The 25,243-nt window shown below is 35.8% G+C and overlaps 2 protein-coding genes across 2 annotated transcripts; both read right to left on the bottom strand.

The window, feature by feature from the left end:
- Window positions 1-1,179: 1,179 nt before the first annotated feature.
- Window positions 1,180-10,424, bottom strand: MKK6 (MAP kinase kinase 6). Its single transcript, XM_090015699.1, has 8 exons — window positions 10,306-10,424; window positions 9,604-9,688; window positions 8,126-8,260; window positions 6,587-6,811; window positions 6,333-6,512; window positions 5,932-6,155; window positions 2,025-2,070; window positions 1,180-1,684 (listed from the first exon to the last, which is right to left on the bottom strand). The coding sequence occupies exons 1-8, from the start codon at window positions 10,377-10,379 to the stop codon at window positions 1,592-1,594; spliced, it is 1,062 nt and encodes a 353-aa protein (XP_089871825.1). The 5' UTR covers window positions 10,380-10,424; the 3' UTR covers window positions 1,180-1,591.
- Window positions 10,425-20,099: 9,675 nt separating this feature from the next.
- LOC149830097 (uncharacterized) lies at window positions 20,100-20,737 on the bottom strand. The gene is made up of 2 exons (XM_090015376.1): window positions 20,501-20,737; window positions 20,100-20,414 (listed from the first exon to the last, which is right to left on the bottom strand). The coding sequence occupies exons 1-2, from the start codon at window positions 20,735-20,737 to the stop codon at window positions 20,100-20,102; spliced, it is 552 nt and encodes a 183-aa protein (XP_089871502.1).
- Window positions 20,738-25,243: the final 4,506 nt, after the last annotated feature.

The raw sequence follows: 25,243 nt of genomic DNA, 5'->3' as shown, positions 1-25,243 counted from the left end.
TTCTTTTTTTATAGTTTTTGATATTTCGGGCACTTTCTGGCCATCTACCACCAGAAAATGGCCAGGAAGGTGCCACCGTTGCTGGGCAACACTATCCCGGCTGTTGCTGGCAGGAAAATGGCCATTTTTTTTAATGTTTTTCATGATCAAAAGCCTGGTTTGGTCACCCAAACAGGTTACTAGTTGTATCATACCCAGGTTTTGCCCCGTCATCCAAACGGGGCCCTAGTTTTGGCTTCTAAGCTGAGTTTTCATGTCATCCAAACGAGGTATTTCAACCTACAGCTGAGTCAAGAAATGATCACTCTTGCTATAAATTTTCATCTTAACAATGACACCTACTCATCAGTCATGACCATAACCCCAAACATTTAAAATAAAGTGTGCAATTTGAACATTTTATTAATAAATTTTGAATAACATGCCTCGAATTGAAATGTTTCCGTTTCTTGAAATAATATGCCAACTCTCTCTCTCTCTCTCTCTCATGACGATGTGAAGGTTGGTTTCGATTGCATACGAAAATTTAAAAAAAGTGGTCGCATAATTGTACCTCGTTGATTTCAATGGCAAGGAGAAGATCCTGATTTTAGTGGCAAAAGTTGGTCAATGTAGATCATGAGCTCCCACACCCTGCTAGTGCTAGGCCCTGCATAAGCTTGCATTGAAGCGCAAAATGGAGCCTTAATTTGAGATGGTTCAAGGGTGAGGATGTAGGTTAGATATGCCAAAATCACAGGGCCATGGATAATCATGGGGGTTAGACAGTCATAACCAAATTGGCACCTCCAAAAGAGCACAATTAGCCCAAGAAGTCAGTGATTTCCAGGTTAAATGGAAATGCAGAGCAGAGCAGATCAGATGTGAGATTAGCACGTAAGAAAGTGAGTAGCTCCCTGCTCGTTGGGCAGGACATCTTTCCTACCTCCTGGCATGACAAATCCATCCCTGTACCAGAGGATTAACTTACAATCCTAGGCATTAATCTGAAACAGACTATATAAGCATATTTAAAAGAATGAAAATTGATGCAGTCTTTGCATTGAGATGTGTAATGGTCGCCTAATCAATAAGTATGAAGCATTCAGTGAAGAATCTAAAGTTCAAGGTTGGAACAGTACACAGTGCAGTGTGTGTGCACACATGCACACTCAGAGGCACAGAGAGAGAGAGTTCAAATTGGGCGTCACTGATCAAATCATATACTTAAAGCAAACTTTACACTGGCGATGATAACATACAGAGCCGCACTCAAGCATTGTCCGTTGAATCCTACTTAAGAAAGTCATTGCTAAACCTGAGTAGAATTTTTTTCCCACAATTCTGTTTCTCTGAAACCACTCCTTGTGGCAAGATTCCCCAATTAAACTAGCCAATCCAAACAGCCTCTGACCAAGATGGTCTGTGTGCTATCTCAACTATTTTTATCTCACCTGTTACCTCATTTGAACAGAAAATATGGGAACCTTTTTGCCCACCACGGGTGTATTGTATTTTTCCTCTGTACAGAAATGTAGGGATTTTCTTGCCCACCAGGACTATTATAGTTTTCCTCTATGCGTACATCCATTGCACCACAGGCGGCAACAAATTACCTGGAAAAATTAATTGGAGCTTCCAAACTTCCAACAAGAATACGAAGATCAATGTCTTGGTTCTCGAACTTTTTGATGAAGGGGTGACTCTGGAAGCAGCCAAAAAATCAAGTAATTAAAATCTCAATAAATCATGTCAACCGATGTTTGAAGAGAAGATTCGGCAAGAAATTCATCAAGGTCAAAAAATGTTTCCCTGGACAACAGATTTAAGCTTGAAAGACAAACTCAGACAGACAACAATATCAGTAATGATAGAGTTGGCCTAGACTGACTCACAATGAGACTTCCAACCTGACAGAAATCCAAGTCAAGGCCAGACTTGGGCCTAAACTAAATCAAGTTTTCAATCAGTTCTTACATTTTGACTCTTTATGCTAAACTAAATGCGGCAACAACAGTGAACAGTTTAAGGATTTAAATACCAACCAGGAGATCCATAGCTGAAAGTCTTTCTTGAGGATCCTTCTGTATGCTGCAAATTTGAAGAGAGAAACAAGAAAAGGATGTGGTCAATATGCATACAAATACATTATACCATAATAAAGAGTTAAGAGCACATACTGCTATTTCAGTAGGACTTTCAACCTAAAGTTGCAAACTATTAATGAGATGTGCACATGGGCCCTCATCAAAGCATGCATACAAGTCACTTCTAGTAGACTCAAGAATTTGCTGAACTCGAAAGCAAAAAAACTGAGATTAGCTAAGAATCCAGGGGATTCTTGACTGGCTAAGCATTAGATCAAACCTATGTCACATAGGTGCGGGTGCGGATGCGGATGCGGCGATTCGGCACTTTAAAAAAACTTGGGTGCGGGGGTGCGGGGAGCGTATATATATATAATTTTGAACAGTTTTAAGTTAACACTACATGTATGTGTGTGCATTTATGTATTTATATACATAATATAGATATAACTGGACTTGGTTAAGGTTAACCGAATCTACTTTTGGACAAAAAAGGACCTCAGTGTGGTTGACTTTACCTGACACAAAGGAAGCCATGTCCGCACCCACATGGGTGCGGGTGCGACACGGGTGTGGTGCCCTGTTAGAAGAGTCCATATGACATAGGATCAAACCCTGCCAAGGCAGAGTTCATGCACATCATTTGGTTTATTAACAACAGTTAAGAAATAGAAGAAATCCTTGTGCTAAGTCTTCGAGTGACACCAGTACAAATCATCAGAATAAGCTCTTAGAAAAGGTAAATAATGCATAGGAAGTTGGGAACTAAAACCATCTCCATTCCTGCAAAACTAATTTGATGATCAAAGTACCCAATAAAAGAGGATTGGGTTGGTCTACAGGATTCCCTTATTCAGTGCACAAAGGGGTGCAAGCAATAGAGCACCAGCCTCAGAGATGGGCCGAGGCTGCACTGCCCCACAAGGCTGGCCATGTTGGTGAGTTCACCTCGGAAGGTCCTACAGATGTTGCCAAGAATGAGCGCCTCCTTGGCAAGTCCTGCCATTAACAAGGGTCGAAGAAGAAACGGTGAGGAAGTCGGTTGTAAGAAAGATGGAGGTAGACCAAGGCAGCACAGACCGAGGAGGGTGTGTCATGTATTCAGGTCCGTCCACTTATCCAAGCCTAAACCTTAGCCCAACTATTGGACAGTGTGGAAGAGGACCCTTGTTTTTTTCTGATTTATTTCGTTACTAAATAGTAATAAAAGGCATATAATGCTTAGATATTGATGTTTAAGTTACTCTTCTTATTGTTAAGCAAAAAGTGTATTATTAGTTTATACATGCTTTGGTTTTACATTGGACTTCCACTCTTGGTGAATGTTTGGTGGGTGCTCTTGATGCACATGGGTGAGAATTAGAGATGTTCGTAACTTGAACCTGCTTCAATTCAGTTATACATGTATGTAACTTAATCACAGGGTAGGGAGTTAACCCAATCCCAGGTTGGTCAAGCCCTCACTTTTCTTTAGAAGGTTCTACCCAAAACAGCTTAAATTAGGAAGTGCCTTTTCCTTGACCAGAATCTGGTGGCAATTCTTCCAGTTGGGAATTTTTCTAATCACATGTTGCAAAACAGAAACTTAGGCAAGTGTTTTATAAACATATATAAGCATCTCATTTAATTCCTTCATAGCTAGTTATTTCAGCTTCATACTGATCGCTTCAGCTATAAGCCAACCCCATTGTTGGCCTGCGCAAGATACAACTTATTTGAAATTAATGGAATGAACCATCAGGAAACTGGAATTTCAAATTTCAGATTCTTGTGAAATTCCAGGTATTCAATAGCTTTTACTTCCAGTATCAATTGCGAATTCTTGGACATTGAGAACATTGAGTGATCTTTTAGGTGCTTTCAACCATGTGGTGGAATCCCCAAATTCAACTCCATTTTCCAATTGCTGGATTCCATATTTCATACCCCAAGGACAAGCTCCCAAAAGAGCCTTAGACTGCATCTAGATCCAAGGATATCTAGTCTGACGACCCTCCCCCCCTGCCATCAGAGTAGAGATCCATGGAGTTGGGACCCTTTTAGGCCAAAAGGAGGATTTAATGTCCTCCGTTTGAGAGGGGTTTGGATCAAGGCCTGGGAACCATAGAAGTCTATTGTGCCTGATTGCCCAATGTCATGTTTTTCTAATTTAACATCTGCTGAGAAACTTAACATCATTGCCGACATCCACTCTAAACATACTCGTCTAGAAAGAAATTACTAAATACTAATAGCAAAAACAAGTACATGCAAAATTCTCATGAACCATGTTCTAATGCTAGATTATCGTTTTCAAGACCTCTATGAGATTCAATTCCTCAAAGTTTTTTACCTTTCCCTTTTTTTTGGGAAATTTTAAAAATACACTTAGTTTGGGCATTGGTCAAAAAGGCACCCTAAATTTTGGAAAATTTTAAAAACGCACCTAAAAAATATCGTGGTTAATTAAAAAGACCCAGGAGTTTACTACCATTAAGGTTTCTGTTAAATATGATGTAGGATTACCATTTTACCCTCAACATCATGATTTAAAAAATGCACCTAAAAAAGTAAAGGAGCCTTTGAAGGGTTAACTACTAAATTAACTCTCTTAACTCATCTTGGGTTAGTGATAACCGAGCGTAAATGGATGGAAGTTTGTTTTTTGTCAATGGTGAAAAAATTCAGGTGCCTTTTTAAATTTTAACAAAACTTAGTTGTGTTTTTATATTAATGCCCAAACTTTAGGTGCGTTTTTGAAATTTTCCCTTTTTTTTGCTTTCTAAATAATCCCATCTATAAGACAAAATATTACTGAGAACTTTTATTCATTTTCAAACTTTCAAAATCTGCAACCAAACTGAATTGGTCCAAGGACAAATGTGATATTGACCAAATTTGCTCATATAGGAACACTAGGAAGAAGCAGGCATCCTGAGATACAATGGTTCAAGGGATGGTGGTAGCCTCTATAACAGTTCTTCTGCTAAGGAAAAAAAAGGATAAGGCAAAATCTATAACCCTGTCTTTACATTTTTCATAGTCGCATGAGCTGCAATTATCTGCTGCAAAGTCTACCTTCATTAAAAACAAAGTGCCAAATCAAGTGGGTACTCTAAAAAGTTTGAATGCTTAAAGCTTCAAGCTTCAAGCTTCAATATAGGTGATATACACTGATTTGTTTTCACAAAGTAATTTCTTTTCGCCAAAGAAAGTTGCACAAATTTCGTTCTTTAATAAGCTAATGCATGTTTGGAAGTATAATTTTCAGTTTACTATGTGTGAATGCAGCATTAAAAATCAATATTCATTTCTAAAGCAAAATATTATCACATTTTTATTTTATTTTACCTTTTTAGCATAAGATACACTATGGATAATACATCAAAACTAAAAATCAAGAAAAAATAATATCATGAATAAAATAATTTAATAAAAAAGGATTATATTCATTTGCATGAATGCGTATGTGTCCATAACCCTTAAGGAACAAAGTCACATGCAAAATTTCTAAATGCTCTGTGCATAACAAGTTAATGCCAAGTCTAAGATACACGCAGAACTCAACTTGCGCTTACGGTAACAGCCAAATAGCAGGCATGTCCCTCATCCCCCGCCTCACAACCACAACACCCCCACCCTTCCCAAAGAAAGAAAAAAAACCCAAGTAGCAGTGCTCATCAATTAAAATTAAAATCATACAATATTGTCTTATCAGTCACAAACGATTTTCCTTGATTTGATACAGATGAGAAAAAACAAAAATAAAACTAAGAAAAGAATGAGGAATGTCCCTTTCAAAGGGAAAAACAATGATAGTGTGATGCCCAAATGAAGAAAAAAAACTATCTAACTTAAAATTGCAAAGATATAAACAGGAGCATACCATGCTGATATGAAAGAACAGAACTCAGGTGAGAACTGATCAGGTGGAGCAGAAGGTTGGGGCTGCTCCACAATAGTCTCCAGCAGTTCATAGAAACTCAATGAACCTTCTCCTTGCTCAGGTCGTGAATATGGGAAATGGCCAATAGCACACTCAAGTATAACCATGCCCAAACTCCATATGTCACTCTTGTAGTCATAAGTGATTCCACTTATCCTTTCAGGCTGAGAAAAACATTATTGTTATTGTGCCAGTATTTCAAAGGTACAATACTTCTGCATGTTCTTCTATCAAAAGCACATTCCAGAAACACTAAAGGGAGAAGAAATTGAGATGTTTCTTCACATGCTAAATTCAAAGCAAATGCTTTAGTATAACATTATGATGGATGCACAACATACCGCCATATAGTTATAAGTGCCAATAAAAGTGTTCCGCTGTCCCATGGTGCTTGCTACGGCACTCACACCAAAATCAGTTATTTTTACTTCACCTTTCTGATTTACTAATAAATTTGATGGTTTTATATCCCTGTGAATTATATGTCTTTCATGGTGCAGATGTACTAAACCTTGAAGCACCTGGCATGTAAAGAAAGAAGAGTCACCACATAAAGAAGATGGATCAGCCATTGCCATCTATATCAGATACACACCTGCTTACAAACAACTGCAAGATATGGCTCAAGTATGGTTTCAACTTGATTTACAACATCTGCAAGAGAACCACGGTCCATGTATTCTAAAACAAGAGATATAACCCCATTATGGTAAAACGAGTGGTAACAGACAACAACATGCGGGGATTGTGATGCCTGATTTATTTTGAGCTCTTGTACTATTTGCTTGCGAAAACTCTCTTGAATGTTCATCTGAATACCCTGCAGAAAGTACATTAGGAGTCTTCAGCAAATCAGTCAAGTTCAGAACTCTTTGTAACAAATTGAATGCTTCAAAAAAACTTTTCATTCTCCTACTGTCCAACTATCAACAATTTTCATGTTTCAAGTAATTAGCATATAGTACAGAAGCAGCTTGTGAAAAAGGTACATAAGTATCCTCATATGCTAATGCTGGATAACACTATAACCAGACTAGTAAATCTGATTTGATATATTTTTGCATGAAAAATGAGCTTATACATGAAGAGTGACAGAGAGTGACATAAGAGTTTATGACCATCTTAATGAAGAAGAACCCTGAACCTATCAGAATACATCTACAGCTCACACTGCGGATGTGCATCACAACATAAAATATTAATCTCCAATGTAAAAACCCTAAAAGTCTTCAAAATCAACACGTGGCTTTCAAAATTGATAGGCGTGAAGGTACTAATGTTGTAAACATTCATCCCACACTTTTTGGGTTGTGACTTCTGACCGAGAATATTGGGATCTGAGTAATTCAAATAGACCCTATCCCAACACATCTAGTGACTGACCTGCAGAATATAGCTCTAATGACAATTTTTTAGCCGACCCTTCACACTTCTCCTGATTCATTCTCTCACATTCAAAAACACCCATTTGATAGGCACACTTTTTTAAGAAAGGCAACAAGAAGTTAGATCCAAAATGAGATGTTGCAGACCAGGACGGGACTCAAATTAGGATTATCTGACCCCAACCCTACTAGAACTAAATATTCATATCCAAGATTGGGCATAATCCAACCTTATAGGAATAGACAGATGATGGATATTCTCGACCCTGATCTGAGCTGAATCTCAGCAAAGTTCAATTGCAGATCTGACCCGTTTCTAGATAGTGGTTATAAATCAAGCTCAAATCATAAGGCATGTTTGCAGACATTTTCTCACCTGGGAAAGTAGACCCATTGTTTCCCAGGTGACAGTGTCCAACAGGGCTTGCAAATGCATAAATCATCTTCTCATTGAAAAAGTACAATTCCTTGTCAAATAAGAAAAGTTTTTCCTGTGAATGTCTTTCCCACCTCTCCCCCAAGGAAACAATTCATAGGCCACTTCCAAAGAGAGAAAGTGGCTCACAGGTTCTTAACACATGGCACAAACTTTTGAACTTGAATTTGACACAGAGGGTTAGTTCTAATGGAATCTCATTGTTTCATTTTAAAAAAGAACCACCAAGATTTCCCAAAATTTTCTCTACAAAAAAGGGTCAACAGTAATATCATGAGACGATATTGGGACTACGTATTGAACTAATACTAACCTTCAATGCATACAATTTTCCAGTCCATTTATGGCGAACAAGTTGAACAACACCACCGCTTCCTTTTCCAATAACTTTTACGGTTTCTAGATCTGCCAACGAGAAGTCAGAGTCGAATTTTTTGGCATCTGATGCCTGAAATGGATAACTTTGAATATCAGCTTTCAGGATAATGTTGAGAAAAAGAAAACCTCAAAACCAGAAGTTCCACAAAAATATTCACAGAATATAGTTTGACAAGAACATGATAATAAACATGTAGACAATGATATAAACTTCAATCAGATGCAAATCACAGAAGATAAAGGTTCTCTTAAAATACTAAAAAACGCCACATCCTCTCCATTACCACAAATACCACATTCTCAGATGCTTCTGAGGTTGAAAGATTCACCATCTTCTCTGAATTCACTCCACATAAATGACATTCAGAAGATCTTAAAGAGTATCTATTGATGTACCAGAAAATCAATCTAATACATACAAATAAACATTTTAAGCTATCCAACAGTTTAATCTTCACATAAGAGAAAACCATATCATAAACATAAAGAGGCTAGCAGCTATTATTAAGCAAACATGAAATCATTTAGTCCCAATTAAAGGTAACATTCACACAAATCATCTAGTACAACTAAAAACATCATTTATAATATCAACAAAAGGCATAGAAGATGGTTACAAGCAAGTATTGTCTTTCGTTCACTTTATCTAATTTGAGATTACGATAGCATAAAAATAGAGAATAGATAATCAAACAGCACTACCGACAGTAACTTCTCTTATAAAGAAAATGATCTTGTTAGTTGCCCAAACGTCTTTAAGGAACACCTTCCAATACCATTCTGCCAATAAGTATAGGTAGGCTGGCATCTTTCCCAAGAAGTACTTGCATCATTTAGTTAGTTTAGTTCCCATAATGGAACCTGACTTTCTAATGTTGCAGCAATCTGTTGATAACTCAGCTTTTAGACAGACATTTTGTTACTCCATAGCTAGTCTTTCTTAAAATGCATGCGGAAACAATAAAAGTAAGATTTATGCAGCGCCACTGACAGCCACACATCTCAACATTTCTTCAGATGGAGACCACACACATCTCCAGAAATGCCAAGATGGGTGGCTGTCAGTGGCGCCCTTGCACTAAAAGTAAAGCTATTGCATTACCCTACTGCTATATCAAGCTGTGTGCTGTCACAATATTTGAAAGAAAGAAAATTTGAAGAAGTACCGCCACATTCAAACGACTGACTCTGCTTTTACCAAGAACCTCTTTCATATCTTTATTAGATCACAAAAGACCACTGACTTGGCATCTGACATTGATGTCCTGATTTGAAACCCTACGATTATATCTTATATTTATAAGATATAATATATATATATAACAATAAAACCTATCACCACAATTGTGCAGGAGGAAAAGTTCCCAATTGTTGCTTACAGAAGCGCATGTGAAAGCAGAACTAAAACTATACCTCACTTTGCTTCTCATCTGAAATCAACCGCAAGCCTTTCTGATTCAAAAGAAGATCACCATCATGAAACGTACCGCTTGCAGTCCTAGAAATCATAAAGGAGTCAACAACGGAATACACTCTACACTCTACAGCAATGAAAGTGGTTCACTGTGATGTTTAATAAACTCATTTCCAGAAAGAACAGCTAAAAGCCATATGAATCTATTGCAAAATACTAATGTAAAAAGCTAAAATTTTGCATGTAGGATACTTGATCAAATTCTCAAAAACGAAAATTTCCACTTTAGCTCCAAAATTGAAGAGAAAATTTACAGGAAAACAAAGAGAAATAACATGCATGAATTACACATAACAAGAATACGCATATTATATGAGAAATGGATAATAAAAGCAGTTAAACACACACACACAAGAGCACCGAATCAAGTAACTCCAACCACATAAATCCAAAAATAAACCATAAAAATTCAAAATAATCAGCGATCAAGGGCCAAAAGCCACAGAAAATCCCAGAATTCAACAAAAACGGATAGCGAAAGCTACTGATTCCGTCGCTTTCTTTCGCAAGAAGTACATTAAAAGAGTTTCACCAACAAGAAACCGATTATATCCGAAAACAAGGAGTTAGAAATAGGTGCGAAATGCGAGAAATTCAGAGGAAGACATGAAATTTAAGAAAATGAAGCCAAACAAACTCACAGGAAGTTAGAGATCGGAGCCTCCTGAGAAGGAACGGAGAGCTTTAGTTGCTTCAGTGGCTTCGTACTCCTCATGACTCCTCTAGGGTTAGGGTTTCTCTGAGAGAGAGAGAGAGAGAGAGAGAGAGCAAAGACCAAAGCAAAGCAGTAAACGGAGAAGCAAAGACTGTCCTTGGAGTAATTTACAAAAATATGCTCAACGTATCAGTTATTTAAATAAACCGACTAAAGTTTTTAGTTATTTCACTGAACCGCCTTCTTTCATAAGTCTCGAATACCCGTTTCAGGGTTTAAAATAACGTTTTTTATCTTTTTTTTTTATGAAATAAATCAACGTACCCTTTTTTATGAAGAGTAAAAGCGTTTTTAGACATTTTATTTGACTGAAGATATTTGAAAACAAAATGAAAAGAAAAAGTGCGTAAAGCAAAAAAGCACGAGGCTTATTATAATAACAAAAATCGTGGCCAGCTTTTTGTGCACAACTGATAAATTAGTGGCTTTTTGTTTTCAAATAAAAGTAAAAAGCAGCGGGGCCCGACCCCACTTGACCATTGGGTTTTGAACTTGAAAAATGATCGGGTACGGTTCGGGTTTGATCCAATCAACTGAGAAACGATACCAGCCGTTGGTTGATCCCGGTGATCTCGTATCTGACCGCTATCCCTCTTTGGGATACAGCCTGTCAGCTGTGGGGGCCCAACAGAAGATGGAAGGCAGATCAGGTAAAGCGCAGCACATTAAACATTAAGGTGTGCAATGTGATTGCACATGATCTGCTGCTGTTGTGCATGATTGGGCGAATAAAAATACTGTCTTGTACAAATGGTAGTTGCAAACTCTGCTTTTGGATGCAGATACATATAAAAATATCCCAACTACCAAATCAATTCCTCAAATACCTTTCTCTAGTGTTAATTGAATTCTAACCATAGTGACAAATATCGTGAGATTTATGAAAATCTCGCGAGAAATTGCTTGAAAGTTTAAAACGGCAATTTCTTGCAAGATTTCAAAATATCATGCGATTTATGAAAAAAACATAAATACCATGTTTTAAACATGATATTTACGGTTTAAACGGTTATTTATCGTGAAAACCCCATGTACTTTTATTTTTAAATAATTTTTATTAATAAATTTTTTATAAAAAAAATAAATTTTATATGTTTTAATTTATTTTTTATTGCCAACATTTTGCCAAAACAAACGTGAGATTTATGAAAAAATTTCAATTTCTCGCGAGTTTTTTAAAAACAGAACCTTAACTTGTTTTAGGGAATCAAATATGTATATAATCATCCTTATGGTACAAAAATTATGTCCAGTCTTACCAGACTGGTCATAGGCGAATTGTCATTTGTTAGCTCTGCTCGGGCTTGAGCTTCACGTATGCTGCGAACAGGTGGGGCATCGATCTGACCCATTTGGATCCTACATATAGACCTAACTTGGGTTGAGGCTATGCTAGATTGAATATATGAGTGTCCAAGCCTGGCATCAGAGATCATTTCATGATCCTAATTAATGTTGAACATCTTTTTTCATCGATGCAACAGCATATTTCTAACAAATGGATCATGTTGAACACATTTGTGCCGTTAGATTTGCAAAATATAGTCAGGAACATCGAAAATCAGCACTATCTACACCATATGTGCGGTAGAACGAACTAATTCCTCCACGTAATATAGTGTGAAATAAATAATTGAAGTGTTAAGTTTGCAACAAATTTATTGCCTTTCAAACGACATATATTTTTGTTTGAAAGGCAAGCTGGGGTTAGGCAGGCCACACCAGTTATTATACAACATACCACTGGGGTTTTGAACCTGAAACGTCCCAACACAGGGAGACATGCACTGACAGCTCTTGCCAACCACGTGGAGCCGCCGTTGGCCAAAAGACATATATTTTATGTAAATGAATTAGCTTTAGTTTGGCTCAAAACATTTAGAATTCAATTCCTACTAACTTGCAGCTTTGAAACAATGTATTTATTTTGTAAACAAGTTATCTCAAACATGGCTTTTTTGGCTCAAGCTTGCTTAACTCATCACAAAAATGAGCCAAGCTAGAACACATCAAGTTTGAGTTATTTGGCTCATTGTCCCAAACTAGACAGGGGCAGGAGGAACATGGATAGGAGTATGGATCAAATATAGGTGCACCCAAGTAGAACTTCCATTGCAGGTGTATGGCTCAAATTTAAATTGACCATGGATATTCAAATATGGTCATGATTATATTCATGAACTATTGTTCTGGCGATCAAATATGACTTATGAAGATCTTATCATGGTTTTGGTTACATGATGAGCTCATCTAAGAGCTTATATAAGTTGTCAATTTGAACATAAAAAAAAAAGCCTTAGAACTTTGTATATACTATCTTTGATGTCTCACAAAACAAATTAAGAGTATAAGCTTGAATGAATTGGGATGATGCCATGTATCTTATATTTTTCCTACAATAGGGTCTCTCTATCTGTTAGGCAATTTGATATGCACGGGAGTAGGTAGCCCTATAAGAGGCAAAACACTTGTTAGTAAACTTCAATATAGGATTGACTATGTGAAATTTGGTCTTAGACAATCAGTGTGTCTTATATTGGTACTATATGTCTGGGTGAACAAAACTTTTATAATGCTAGTGTGAGTGCATTATATTAAGGTCAGACCTCTATTATGCCTTTCATTATGGTCTCAATTAGTATACTAGTAAATATGGATATATTAACTCAAAGTCGTGATTTATCAAACAAGTTTTTTTTGTAAATATTATTTTTGGGATATCTTTATAATTATTGTATTTATTAAATTTTGTTTTTTGTGTCCCTAAAATCTTTACAACTTTTAGAGTTTTATTTTAATTAAAAATATTATATAATGAGAGATGGCCTTGTCAATTAAAAAATATGGTTGGAGATTGATATCAATTGAGACTTTTTTTCTTAATAGGAGACTAGAGTCTCCATATTCTATAAATAGAGGGTGTCACCTTAGGAAGGAACAATGGAAAAATCCTTTTGGGTAGCCTTATGTCATATAGCTAAGAGGCAAACCCAGGTCCTCCCCCATTCATTACGATCCTAAACCTAGGGTAGACACAAAAGCTTAAGCCAAATTCTCTTTTGATAGTGATTCAAGTTAAAGTAAGTTAATTTAGCCTTGTGCCTTTTTTTTTCAATCAACATGGATTTGGGAGCTTTAGCTTGTGAAAAGTATATTTTCTTTTCTCTCTTTCTTTATGTTGCTATTAATTTATGTATATTATTTATTAAAATTCATGCTTGGATCTTATACATATATTTGGGTTGGATCATACTTAAAATTGGATAATACTTGACATAGTAAGATTGCAGAAGCCATAACTTCGCAACCATATATCAAAATTCAGTGATTTATTATGCATTGAAAAGTTTATTCAATTTTCTAAACTCCGTCTTTTTAAGCCAAAAGCAAATTCTTCTTTTTTTATGTCTGAAATTGCATGACAATCAAATGGTTTCTGTTTCGAAATATTCGATTGCTTATTTAAATAAGCTTGATCTTATTTTTGATGTTAACTAAAATCATATTTATGGTTGTTGATTATAATTATATATTTGTTTCTAATTGCAAGTGTCTATTATTTCAAATTTGATCAATCTAGATAAACTTAGATATTTTAATTAATTATTCATTATCGTATATACTAATTGAAAACATTGATTTGGTCATAGAGATTTCATTTGCATATTTAAATTGACATGACATATAAATCATGTATAAAAGTGTATAGCTTCTCTTATTACTATATTTATTTCAAATAAAAAAAGATATGATTGTTTCTCATAAAACAAATTAATGAAGTTCTATAGTTAATTACAACCATATGTAGATATGTCATACTCGATTGATAATATTTCTTTTAGTATTTGAATTTCATAAATCTTATAGGATATTGTTTAGATCTTGACCTACCATGTTTTTCAACATTAAATTGATTTGATTCAATATTTGATATGGCGTGGATGCTACATAAGACAACATATAAAATTCATTTACTTATATAAAGCCTTTTCTCATTGAGAGAAAATTAAGGATCCATTGAGCCATTACTGGCCCATTTTCAAAGCTTCATATCAGAGTCAAACCAATACTACAAGTCCTAGTTGGATCAAGGTCCAACTCAAACTAACAAATGTTCAACATTTGACATGACCTGAAACTGTAAACACAATATAAAAAACCTATTATTTAAATAACATCTTATGTTTCTATAAAAGATCATAAAGAATTACAACATTATAAAAGGTATGTTATAAGAAACTGTCAATATATTCATACATGTCAATCACAATATAAAAGGGTATATTATATACAAAACATTTCACATTTATTTAAAAATTAAATTATACAAGAATTCATTTCAATGATTTCCATGTTTTTATAAGAGCATCTTCTTCTCCATTAATCTCTAACCTCTGACTCTACCTCATAAGTTGTCGTCATCACTATCATAGTTGTCTTTGCATTATTTTTCCTCTTTTTTCTTTGCTTTCTTCTTTTTTACATCCTCATAGTATTTTATCATTGACAAATATAATAATTGCATTGTAAAAATCATGTACATTTATATATTTGAGTTAACAATCATATATAAAAGTAATTATTCATTATCTTGTTGAAGAATCCCTTGCACGAAACAAATTTGTCATTCAGTATAAATGTCATAGCCAAATTGCTATGCAAAATAATATACCTGAAAGCAAACATTAATCCTACTTAATATGAGAGCAAACTAAAGACATTATTGAATAACTTAATAGTTCATACTAGATCTGTGACGTCCTTATCTGTATTTATTATGATCTCAATGGAATTGTACAACCTAAACTCCTTTGCATTCATATCTATCTCTCAAAAAACCCAATATTCATTGCCCCAATTGACAAAAATTAAGATTTGCAACATAAATTGAGTTAAAGACTTAAATAATCATCATATGCAGTGTAAATGAATATGTAAGTATGCACTATAACAATGACCCAATACACTATGATAAATACCTTGTTACTTTTCTTAAAAGAATACCTCGTGTTATATCTTTCCAAGAAAGCATGAGCTCCAAATCGCCTATTGGTGTGAGTTTTATGAAAATGATTTTTAAAATAATATTTTTAATGAAAATCAAGTGAAAGCCATACGCCAAAAATATAAAAAACGGCTCGCACGAGTGGTGGAGTCCGGATCAAACTCAGAGAATGGGAAATACTTTGTATTCAAGCACATAATCCAAACTACGCTTTATTGCCTTTAAAAATAAAAGTTTAATTAACTAAATAAACAAAAGAGTGTTGCCCCTGCCGAGGGCTTAAACAAATAAATAAATAGCCTTATTACAACCCAATTGAATTAAATAAATGAAAGAAATAAAATCCTACTCTAAAAAGAAAAGAAAAGGCTTCAGTGCTTGAGCCTTTTATCCCCTTGATCTTTGATTTGCTTCCCATTATCCTTCCCTCTTTGTACACTTTTGTATGGTTTGATAAATCCGAGGGAGAGTTCTGCCATGAGGGGCTTGAAGGACCTTTTTGAGGGCATGAAAGGACTTCAGAGGGTACTTCTAGGGCACAAAAAGGGGCTCACCGCACGTCCAAACGCTTTCCTGCAAAACACAAAAACAAAAAATAAAGCAGTATGATGAAAACTAAACAAGAAATCTAATAACTATTGACTAAAAAATTCAGCAAAAACAAGATTCAACTAACTAGAAACAAACTCAAAACAAAAACTAAATTATGAACCACTTGTAAAAATGTACCACTAAAAGAAAAAATAGCAAAACCACCTAACTAACAATTCAAAACTAATGTCTAACAAATTAATGACTAACTAATTCAAGAAATTAAGAAATTACTTAAACTAAAAGATCAAGAAAGCAATCAGTTGAATATGACAAACTAATTAACTTACTCTAATATCAATAATTTAATAAACATTAAAAAAAACTGAAAAAATAGTTAATAGTAAACTATGTTAATCTATGTTGTGTAAAAATGTTGATAGCTAACCTAATTGAAACATGTAATTGTTACCTAATTGAAAACCTACAGACCTTAATTAGAGTCAATCACTAAATGACAGAGTACAAAACAAACTAACTAATATAACTCACAAAAGAATTAACTTGAAACAATCTAACCACTTTACAAGAAGCGTTGAATCACAAATATAAAGCTGAAAATTTTTATTTAACTACTTAGTTTAAACTAATTTAACGATAACATCAACTAATACTAAACTATTAGAAGACTCAGTGCTGAAAAGGAAAGATCGTAAACTATACTATAGATTAATCAATCATGCAATGATATAAATCTAATGACATCTAACTAACATGCTATAACTAATGAAAGAGATCTAATCCACCAACACATGAACGAAGGACAAATGTCTAACTAATTTAAAGTTGAAACAAAACTTATTATGAAAACTAAAACAACTAGATACACTATGCTAAAAATATCAAAAACTATCATAACAAATCCCATAACTTACAACTTAAGTGAAATAAACTAGACTAAGAAATCTATTTATTAATGTCAATTGTTAAAACCTAAACACTTACTGCATCAATATACTAATAACGACTACTGCTAATAAAAAACGTTCAAGCTAATATAAAGAAAAAAATATTGCCGCTAATAACAAAAAAATGTTGAAGCTAATGAAAACGTTGAAGTTGAATAAAGTAGTATGCAGATTACTGAATAAGATGCTAAAAAGACTGACTGAATAAAACTAATGAAACACTGAGATTCAAGAAAAATAACATGCATTGACAAAACTATTTTGTATATTTGTATATTTTTTTATATTATATTTCAGATGCTAAATCTAAACTAAATATGATGAATATGATGATCAAATGAAATAATATGCCATGATATGATCTATGATATGCAGAAACTAAAAACTACAGTGAAAAAGAGGAAGAAGAAGAAAACCATTGTGGATCACCTTCGATGGAGGGATTGAGAAGAAGATGTCTAATCCCAGCTGCAAGCAAGTACCTCCCCAACAAAAAATTGTATTGCTGACGATGAGAAGGGCTAGAAGCAAGAAGAATAAGAAGAAGAAGAGGAAGAGGCAAAGAAATCGACAAGGAGAGAAAGGGAGGGAGGAAGAAGAGGAGACAAAAAAGGGCAAGAGAGGAGAGAGCTTGAGGCTGCTGGGAAAAATGTTTTCTTCAGCTGAAAGCATACTATTTATAATCCCTAATTAGGTTAGAATTTAAAATTTTAAAAAGTGTCTGATAATTTTTTTCAATTTTCAAAATAGGTCTCTTCTTAAAATATCTTTTTCAAAGGGATATTTTTCTAAAACTAATTCAAAATAATTAAGTCTTAATCTAACTAAACTATAATTAAGGAAATTCTAAAACTAATAAAAATACTAAAAAAATGCAAGGCCAAACCAGAAAATGTGATTTCTCTCAAAAAATTAATCTCGAATCGAATTCTTGAAAACAATGATAAAAATGGGTTTTTAATGTGATTTTATCATGAATCATGCATAAATAAAGATGAATAAAATGTGAATATTATGTATAATCAAAGACCCCCATGCTTATCGCTTGCTAGTCCTTGAGCAAACTGAAGCAAAAAGCATAAATATTAAACTAATCAAAACAAACCTAACTCACTTTCGTAGGAATCACGATTGCATTTAGCACATGCAACAATCCCTTTAAACCATTGGGTTACCCCAGTAGGCGAGTAAGGTCTCATGAGGGTTTGTAGTGATGCTAATCACAAACATCTCTATCATGTATGCATAAAAATATCAAAACAAAAATTATTAGGCAATTGAGGAGTTGGGTTTCACAAATACTTCATACCATTACAGTATCAAAACATAATTAGAGTCTTTTACAAGCCACCATAGAATAAAACATTTTCTTCCATTTTTCTAATATCATAATCATTTATACTTTATTCTCAGACAATCAAATATATACATGTCATTATTTACTTATCCTCACTCATATTTTTTGCTCAGGCTTTCTTAAAATTTGCTTCTAAGCAGTGAATTTTTTTTCTTTTACACGCTTTTTCTTTTTCTTTGATTTTTAATTTTTTTGCCTTTTTCTTTCATTCTTTTATTGAGTACTATATCAAATTTCTAGTTTTCATGACCCGTTTAATAAGCTTTAGGTCAGTAACTCCTAGGCCAGATGACCTTAGGGCACTAGATACAAAGTATTCCTCAGACTTAATTGCTCGAGTCACTAGACCTTCATTTTTCATAGTTTACATATAGTTTACTTCTTGTCATATGCAATGTCAACATCTATTATACTCTCTATAAAGTCCGTGTAACGGCTTTCGGGCCGGTGGCTCCCAAACCAGATGGCTTTAGGGCACCAGGTATAAACACTCCTTAGGCTCTACTTGCTTGAACAAAATAAGCCACATATATCAACTAGACATATAAGTGATTTCATTCATTATCCTTTTCAACATGAGAATCAAACACTTAAACTTGTGTCTAAGCCCAACTACTGGGGAGTATGAAGAGATCAAACAACTAAACATCTGCTCTTTTTACTTTTTGAGCTCTTATTTTCAATGTTGTTCATTTGCTTAGTTTTTCAAAAATAAATTGGGCATATTCATACTTATGATTCAAAATAAACTCTAACATGCATCTATAATCATTACTTTAAAATCCACAAAAACAACCATATTTTTTTAGATCAGTGTCAATTTTTTTTCGTGGGGCTTAAAAATTCTCTAAAAAAAAATAGATTATGTAAAGCATTCATATAAGGTCAAACTCATTCCTTAAAAGTTTATTTTTTATGAGTTGTCATCAAAAGTGCAAATACAAAGATAGAAAAATCTGGGTGTGCAAACTACACCCTCCCCCATGCTTGAATGACATTGTTCTCAGTGACACTCCCCAATGCTTGCATGAAACTGAGTGAATGCATATGAGAACAAAAATAAATGAGAGAAAAGTAGTAGAATTCACCTGATTCACTCTGTAGAACCTTACCTGATATGGCATGTGAATGACTCTACAGAGGTTTCATCTGTCTCACAGTTTGCAACTCATAAACATATACCAAAAATGCAATGCATGCATGCTCTATCATTTACGCTCATGAAAGAAGAAAACTACTTAAAACCAGAAAATGACTAAAACAACTAATACTACATCACAAATATGGGCTGCCTCCCATAAAGTGCTAAGTTTTACATCCTCAGCTAGACAGATCTCTCGAGACCCTCTAACGTCCATGAGATCAATGGATGTGAAGTCATGCTCAATCAAGGGCTCTAAGGAAAATGGTCTCATCTGTGACACTGTACACTATGTTGCCTCCAACTCTACCTCTATGTACCCTATGAGAACTCTCGAGACTAGCAGGATGAATGAGATTAGTCTCCATATGAAGACTATTATCAAAGGATGGAGAACCATAAACTGAACAACTAGCAAGATATGCATCCAACTGTAGATCAGAATGCTTCCCTATGACGACTGTCACGAGGAAGCATTCATCATTTCATATTGCCCTCGTGGCAACATTAAAGATATGCAAGTGTAAATGCCTGTTTCCAAAAAAAACCTCTATCTTCTCAGTATAACAATCGATACGAGCATGGGCAGTGGCCAAGAACAGTCTGCCCAGAATAATAGAGATCTGGTGAGCGACATCAGTTCCCTTTATGTCCAGAATAAGAAATCGACAAGAAAGTAGAAGTCCTCGACCTTGACTAACACATCTTTCAAGACTCCTCATTGATGCTTGGTTGACCTATCAGCCAACTGCAAGACAATAGTCACGGGCTTCAAATCCTCAATCCCAAAAATGTCATATAAGGAACCCGACAATATGTTCACACTTGTCCCAAGATCGAGCAATGCACGCTCGATAGTCCTGTTTCCTATAACACAAGAGATAATCGGTGCCCCAGGATCTTTGAGCTTAGGTGGGGCTTGGTGTCGAAACACAGAGCTCACCTGCTTAGTCAAGAAGATCATCTTCAGCAACGACATCGATTGTCTCTTCTGCATGCAAAGTTCTTTGAGAAACTTTGCATAGGCATGCACCTGTTGGATGACATCAAGCAAGGAAATGTTTATGTGAACCTGCTTGAACATGTCAAGCATCTTGTACATGCGCGTCCCCTGCTTGCCAAAATCATGTGGTTTTTAGGCTGAGGAAAAGGGGCTCGAGGGATATACAAAGAAGGCACAGGTCGTGGGTCATGCCCGTTCTCCTTGGGCCTGGTGGAGGAGATCGACTGGTCAATAGGTGGGGCAGTGAGATCGCCAGTCACCGAAGTAGGGTGGAATGCCTTCCCACCCCGAAGGGTCATGGCAGAGTTGGCCTGCTCTTGGTGGGACTCTATAAGGTGCAGGCCATAGTGCATGGGTTCTTTACCCTGTGGGTTGATAAAAAACTGACTAGGGAGGCTTCCCTCGCTTTGCCTGCTCAAGTCCTCAACCAATTATCTCATCTGGGTCTCTAGCTTTGCTATCAATTATGTGTGGGAACTGAGGTTGGCCTTAATGTCAGAAAAGGCCTCAAGCAATTTCTCCTAAAAAGATAGGCTCAATATGGGCGCCTGAGGAGAAGGCAAGCTAAGATGGGGAGGGTCCTGAAGATATGTGGGATGTGGGTAACCTTGTGGGAGGTGTGTTGTGTCTGAGGAGGCATGTGAGGTGACTCTTATGGATTTCTTCAAGCAAAATTGTGATGATTTCACCATCCCGGGTTATAGGTAAGCGTATAAGGGTCGTGCACCGGTCTGGCGAAACCTTAGGCAACATTCATTTACTTCTGAACGAATTCAAGATAGAGAGGTGTTGCGGGACACTCAGAAACAAAGTGTGCAGGGCTAGCGCATAGCTCACACACTTTTTCTACTTGATTTAATAAAGCTGGGTTCGCGAGTAATTGATCAACTTTCCTGGTCAACTAGTCCACTTTGATTTATAGATCATGTTCGGACCCAACTTCATAAATTCCTCCCTTCTTAGGACCACTAGGAATAGTTGTAGCTCTATCAACACACGAGGACATGGCATGATGCATGGCATTTTTGTTCAATGTATCAAATAATGTTCATGCCTCATCCTCGCTCTTGAGCATGAATGTGCCCCCACACGAAGAGTCAACCATTTTTCTATCATCGTAAAAGTATGACATCAGTCACCAACGAGGCACCTGGTGGTGGGGGCACTTACGGAGAAGATCTTACATCCTCTCTCAGGTCTCATGAAACTGTTTTTCCTCAATCTATGAGAAACTAGTAATGGCTTTACGAAACTGGTTCGTCTTACCAATGGAGAAATACTTCTTGAGGAACTCACGTTGCATGCATTCTCAAGTGGTAATCTGAAAAGTATCGAGGGATTTTAGCTAGTGCTTGTCCTTGTCCTTGAGAGAGAACTGAAACAACGTCAACCTTAATGCATCATCCACAAAATTGTTGATCTGCACCATAGAGCATATCTCGAGGAACTCATCGAGATGACAATAGGGGTCTTCGTTGTTTAGGCTATAAAAAGATGATAGCATTTGTATAATGCTGGCCTTTATCTCAAACTATGGTGCTTCTACAACGGGTCTTGTGATGCAGGAAGTTAGAGTGTAAGCATTGGGAGTGAAGTACTCCCTAAGAGGATGGGTCAACTGCTGATCTTGGGCCATAAGGCCAGATCTACAGACTCTCCTAATAAGGGACTCAGGGTCTTCAACTAACTCAACAAGCTCAGGGTCAAGCGAGCATCACCCATGCATGCACCTCAGAATAGACCAGTGCAGCAACCGTCCTAAGATACAAGCTTTCTACCTTCCTAACGTGTAATGCGGCCCAACCACAAAGTAAAAGAAAAATAAAACAAAACTATAAAGCGGTAAATAAACAAGCACCACACACTTGCACCTGACAGATATTTTACGAGAAGCAAACTATGGGCACAATACCAATCATGTGTAGTCACCTCTAAGGGTATCCTAAAAGGTGGGTTGTGCAAGAAAGGTAAGCTGGTATCTAGGGGTTGCAAGCAACGTGGTTTAAAACCTAAATGCTGAAAAAAAAAATAAACAATCTTAAATATGAAGCAGGAATGAACTAAGCAGCCTAAACAATAAACAGAAAGTAAACTAGCGATCTAAGTAAACGCAAACACAAACTGACAATAAAGTTAATACTCATATTAATCGTCGTTCCCCAGCAACAGTGCCAAAATTTGGTGTGAGTTTTATGAAAATGATTTTTAAAACAATATTTTTAATGAAAATCAAGTGAAAGCCAAACACCAAAAATATAAAAATTGGCTCGCATGAGTGGTGGAGTCTGGGTCCTTCACCATCACAAAGAAGGTGGGCAAGTTGGCATACAAGCTGGAGTTGACCCCAGACTTCAAGGTGCACCTGGTGTTTCACGTGTGCAACCTCAAGCAGTTCCATCCAGATGATGGAGACCTAGAACGCAGTGTGCCACAACGCGCTCCCATCATGCAGAGGGCCCCGGCAGCACAACGGGCCGAGAAGCACCTCAGTCAGATCCTTTGCCACAAGGTCAACTACTTGGGGCAAGCAAAGAAATACTTGGTGCAGTGGGAGGAAACAGTGGAACCAACGTGGGAGTCTGCATTTCAAATGAACAGCCGCTACCCGACTGAAGTCAGGGCTTACCACAAAACAGATGGCGCCGAGGACGACGCATGATTTGAAGGGGGGATCATGTTCCCTTGCGACTTACAGTGTATAGTTGCGCTTAGAGTCTGTTTTGCTTTTGTTGAGTCTGATGTAAACTGCCCGGTTCAGGTGAATCAATACCCCGAAGGGGCAACCCGTATACTTGAACTGTAATAGTCTGCGGGCAAAATTGTGAATGAAGTAAATGAGTTGAGCTTTCTTTTGTTCACCCTCGTTGTGATTGCTTCTTGTGATTGCAATTTCTCTCCCTCTATTCTCTCTTGCTCTCTTGCACTCTGATTACAAGCTTCCGTGATCGGCAAGCGAGCTGACTAGTAGGCTTGCGGCGGTGAGGAAGGACCATCGCGTCACGCTGGCCCATTGAAGGAAATAGGTCTGTGACACTATTAGTAATACATATATATGTATGCATCCCTAAGTATATATATGTACACATTTTCTACATTATGAAATCCCTCTTTTGTATTAATTGTATTTAACACTACTTTTACCTTATGTCACTTCATCAATTTCTAGATTCATGCCAGACCCAATCTCATGCACCTCAATCCATACACTAACCAAAATCAATTTGGATTTTGGATTATGAGATCCAGACCCAATTATCAGAATTAGACCCCTATACAAAAAAAATCTTTATTGCAAACTTTGGATATTGTTTATAAACTAGATTCCGGTACTGGATCCATTTCTCATAACTAATGGATTTTGGATATTTTTAGTATTGAACCTAGATCTGAATCCCAGTAGTTCTAAGTCCACGAAATTAAATTTTCAAAGAATTTACCTTTTCACAAATTATTTCCAAAATCCTTAAAACTTTCTCAAAAATTTTTAGGTCTTACAGGCTAGACCCAAGAAAGAGTGCAAGTCGAGAACCTTAGCAGGTGACTCCCACTCTTGAATGACCTTAACCTTTTGATGATCCATCTTCAGCATGCCTCCTCTCACAACATAGCCAAGGAAGTGTACCTCTCTCTAGCCAAATAAACACTTCTTCTTGAAAACTTAAGAAACGGGAAATACTTTGTATTCAAGCACATAATCTAAACTACGCTTTATTGCCTTGAAAAATAAAAGATTAATCAACTAAATAAACAAGCGAGTGTTGCCCCTGCCGAGGGCTTAAACAAATAAATAAATGGCCTTATTACAACCCAATTGAATAAAATAAATAAAATAAATAAAATCCTAATCTAAAAATAAAAGAAAAGGCTTCAATGCTTGAGTCTTTTGTCCCCTTGATCTTTGATTTGCTTCCCATTATCCTTCCCTCTTTGTACACTTTTGTATGGTTTGATGAATCAGAGGGAGAGTTCTGCCATGAGGGGCTTGAAGGACCTTTTTGAAGGCATGAAAGGACTTCAGAGAGCACTTTAACGGCACAAAAAGGGGCTCACCGCACATCCAAACGCTTCCCTGCAAAACACAAAAACAAAGCAGTACAACAAAAACTAAACAAGAAATCTAATAACTAATGACTAAAAAATTCTACAAAAACAAGATTCAACTAACTAGAAACAAACTAAAAACAAAAACTAAACTATGAACTACTTGTAACAACCTACCACTAAAAGGCAAAATAGCAAAACCACCTAACTAACAATTCAAAACTAATGTCTAACAAACTAATGACTAACTAATTCAAGAAATTACTTAAACTAAAAGTTCAAGAAAGCAATTAGCCGAATATGACAAACAAATTAACTTACTCTAATATCAATAATTTAATAAACATTAACAAAAACTAAAAAAATCAGCTAATAGTAAACTATGCTAATCTATGCTGTGTAAAAATGTTGATAGCTAACCTAATTGAAACATGTAATTGTTACCTAATTGAAAACCTCCAGACCTCAATTAACATCAATCACTAAATGACAGAATACAAAACAAACTATCTAATATGACTCACAAAAGAATTAACCTGTAACATACTAACGACTTTACAAGAAGCGTTGAATCCCAAATATAAAGTTGGAAAATTTTATTTAACTACTTAGTTTAAACTAATTTAACGATAACATCAACTAATGCTAAACTATTAGATGACTCAGTGTTGAAAAGGAAAGACTGTAAACTATACTATAGATTAATCAATCATGCAACAATATAAATCTAATGACATCTAACTAACATGCTATAACTAATGAAAGAGATCTAATACACTAACATATAAACGAAGGACATATGTCTAATTAATTTAAAG

The sequence above is a fragment of the Nuphar pumila genome, chromosome 8 (genome assembly GCF_984573655.1).
Source record: "Nuphar pumila chromosome 8, dmNupPumi1.hap1.1, whole genome shotgun sequence".
Taxonomy (NCBI): domain Eukaryota; kingdom Viridiplantae; phylum Streptophyta; class Magnoliopsida; order Nymphaeales; family Nymphaeaceae; genus Nuphar; species Nuphar pumila.
This window is presented reverse-complemented; position numbering and strand designations above follow the sequence as displayed.